The following is a 2,490-nucleotide window of genomic DNA, read 5'->3' on the forward strand; positions in this document are numbered from 1 at the left end:
AGTTATATTGCAATTTCATTTGGGTACAGTTTTGGGATTGATAATTATATAGAAGAAGGCGGTTAATTTTTGAAAAAAAATAGATATTTTTACTTCAGTAGTTTGATGTTTTATATAACTCATAACTATTTCTCACAAGAAAAATGATAATAATAATAACAAAAACTATTACACTTAATTTATCTTCTGTTTATGAGTAATCAGTAGTTAATATTTTTATTTCAAATTCAAAAGAATTTAATAACAGAAAAAAGCAAAATAAAATAAAAAAGAAGTAGTTGTGGAGAAAAGACGTTTATTTATTGAAACAAAAAGAATAAAAAAAAAGCAAAGATATACTAAAAAAAGAAGTATTTCAAAAAAATGTTTTGTTTCAAAAAAAAAAAATAAAATAAAATAAAAAAAAGATACAAACAATTAAAATAGTAAAATGATAATAACAAATACTAAAAAGAACTAAAAAACTAACACTCAAAGTACAATCAATTTAAACACTATGAACGGTAATTCAAATCAACCAATGAACGCATCACCTCAATCAATAGATAATCAATACCAACAACAGTATCAACAATACCCTCAATATCAAAATCAACAATTATTTCAACAACTTCCTAATCCAATGTCAACTCAACAAAATGGACAATTTTATGAACAACAACAACCATCTGCTATTAATCCACAACAAGCTCCACAACAAATTGATATGGTTTATATTAAAAATCTTATTGAACAATACTTACAATATTATTATACTTATCAACAAATCATTTTCGAATTAGAAAAAAAAGGTATTTCAAAAGATGCTACAACTGTTGTACTACAAGCTCTTATTTCTCAAAATAAAGATTACTTTACAGCTTATGAAATTCGTGTGAATTTAAATGGTTTGTTTCGTTTCCTTAAAATATAGTAATTTTATAGTAAATTTTATTAATAAGTATAGATCAAATCGATAGATTCAATAAATTCATTAGAAGGTATTTCCAAGTCTCAGCTCAACAACAGGTCATCCAACAACAACCCCAACAACAAATTTTAACTCAACCTCCTCAACCCCCACAAGTCTTACAACAAGGACAACAACAAGTCCAACAACCTGGACTACAACTTGGTTCTTCTGATATGTCAGGAGAATTTGCTAATAGTTTTATTTCATCTTTCCAAGGAGATCAATCAATGGGGATGTAATTGAAAGTTTTTTTAACACAGCCTCATTCTATTGTTGTGTTCTCAATAGTTTTAACTCATAATATCCTTTAGTTGATAACTAAGATGATTCAATTATTAAAAGAGTTATGACTAAATCAAAAATACACAACTTCTTATTGTTCATTATTTTATTAACTAATATCATTGAATATTATGAAGAAAAGAATTTCTATTGTTTTTTTTTAAGTTAATAGTAATTTTTGTTTCAGAAAAATTGTTGTATAGTCGTTTTCAACAAAAACAACTCTCAAATGTGTCTTTGATAAAAACTAAGACAATCACTTAATACTTTATTTAATAAACATTATAATATATAAAAATCTTATTAATAGTTTTATTTATTTTTACTTAACTGTTTAATTATTGAAATTTATTATATCTAATTCTTTCAAATTCTATTTTATATTACCTTATACTATCGTTTAATTTATTATTTGTTGATAGTTTTTCACATTTTGTTCATTTTATTTAATATCTGATAATAACTGCTACTTCTTTTGGTTTTAATAATAATTATGTTAATATAATTGTCAAAATTTATATTTTATATTAGCTATATTTGTTTACTTCTTAATGCTTTATTTATTTAATTTATTATTCATTTTCTATTATAATTTATAATTCAAAATAATTAACTTATATCTCTTTAGTATATATTGATAAACTCTCATTACATTATGTTATTATCTATTTATAGATTTTAATAAATACCTTTATATGAATATCATAATTCTTTATTTGTAATTATTTTATTCATTTTTATCATGTTTTATTAATATTAACTATACTCTGAATTTGAAATATAATAGACTATAAAATACTTTAAACTTAATGAATTTACATATTTCACAATAAATAAAGTCCTACTATTAGCCTTATTTCTACCTTTCTTTTTAACAGAGTGTAAAGTACTTAAAAAAATAATAACCATTTTGATATTTTTTTAACAATAATCTCATTTTATTCTTTGTTCTTTTATAAGCTTATTATATAAAGTAATTCATTTATCAATGCATTAATGTTATAAGTAGAAATTAATTTCAATATATTTTTACTCTAATGAAAAAAGTACCAAATCACTATTGTCAATAAAAAAACAATAACAATAAGTATATATAATAATATGACAATATTTTCATAGCATAAAAATGATACTTTTTAATGTTTTTAATTAACCATGAAATGCATGAAGAATTAAGATATATTCATAGTAAAAAAGATTGTATTGAATTAAGTATCAAATGTGGATGTGTTATTTCTAAATTAGCTCTTGATGAA

General features: G+C 21.7%; 1 protein-coding gene across 1 annotated transcript; it reads left to right on the forward strand.

Annotated features, from left to right (window-relative positions):
- Positions 1 to 496: 496 nt before the first annotated feature.
- Positions 497 to 1,191, forward strand: ENU1_064010 (hypothetical protein; the record flags this gene model as incomplete). The annotated part of the gene is made up of 2 exons (XM_008858217.1): positions 497 to 887; positions 947 to 1,191. 2 exons carry the CDS (start codon positions 497 to 499, stop codon positions 1,189 to 1,191), a joined length of 636 nt encoding a protein of 211 aa, XP_008856439.1.
- Between the last annotated feature and the right edge of the window lie 1,299 nt (positions 1,192 to 2,490).

The sequence above is a fragment of the Entamoeba nuttalli genome (assembly GCF_000257125.1).
Source record: "Entamoeba nuttalli P19 unplaced genomic scaffold asmbl_3341, whole genome shotgun sequence".
Classification (NCBI taxonomy): domain Eukaryota; phylum Evosea; order Mastigamoebida; family Endamoebidae; genus Entamoeba; species Entamoeba nuttalli.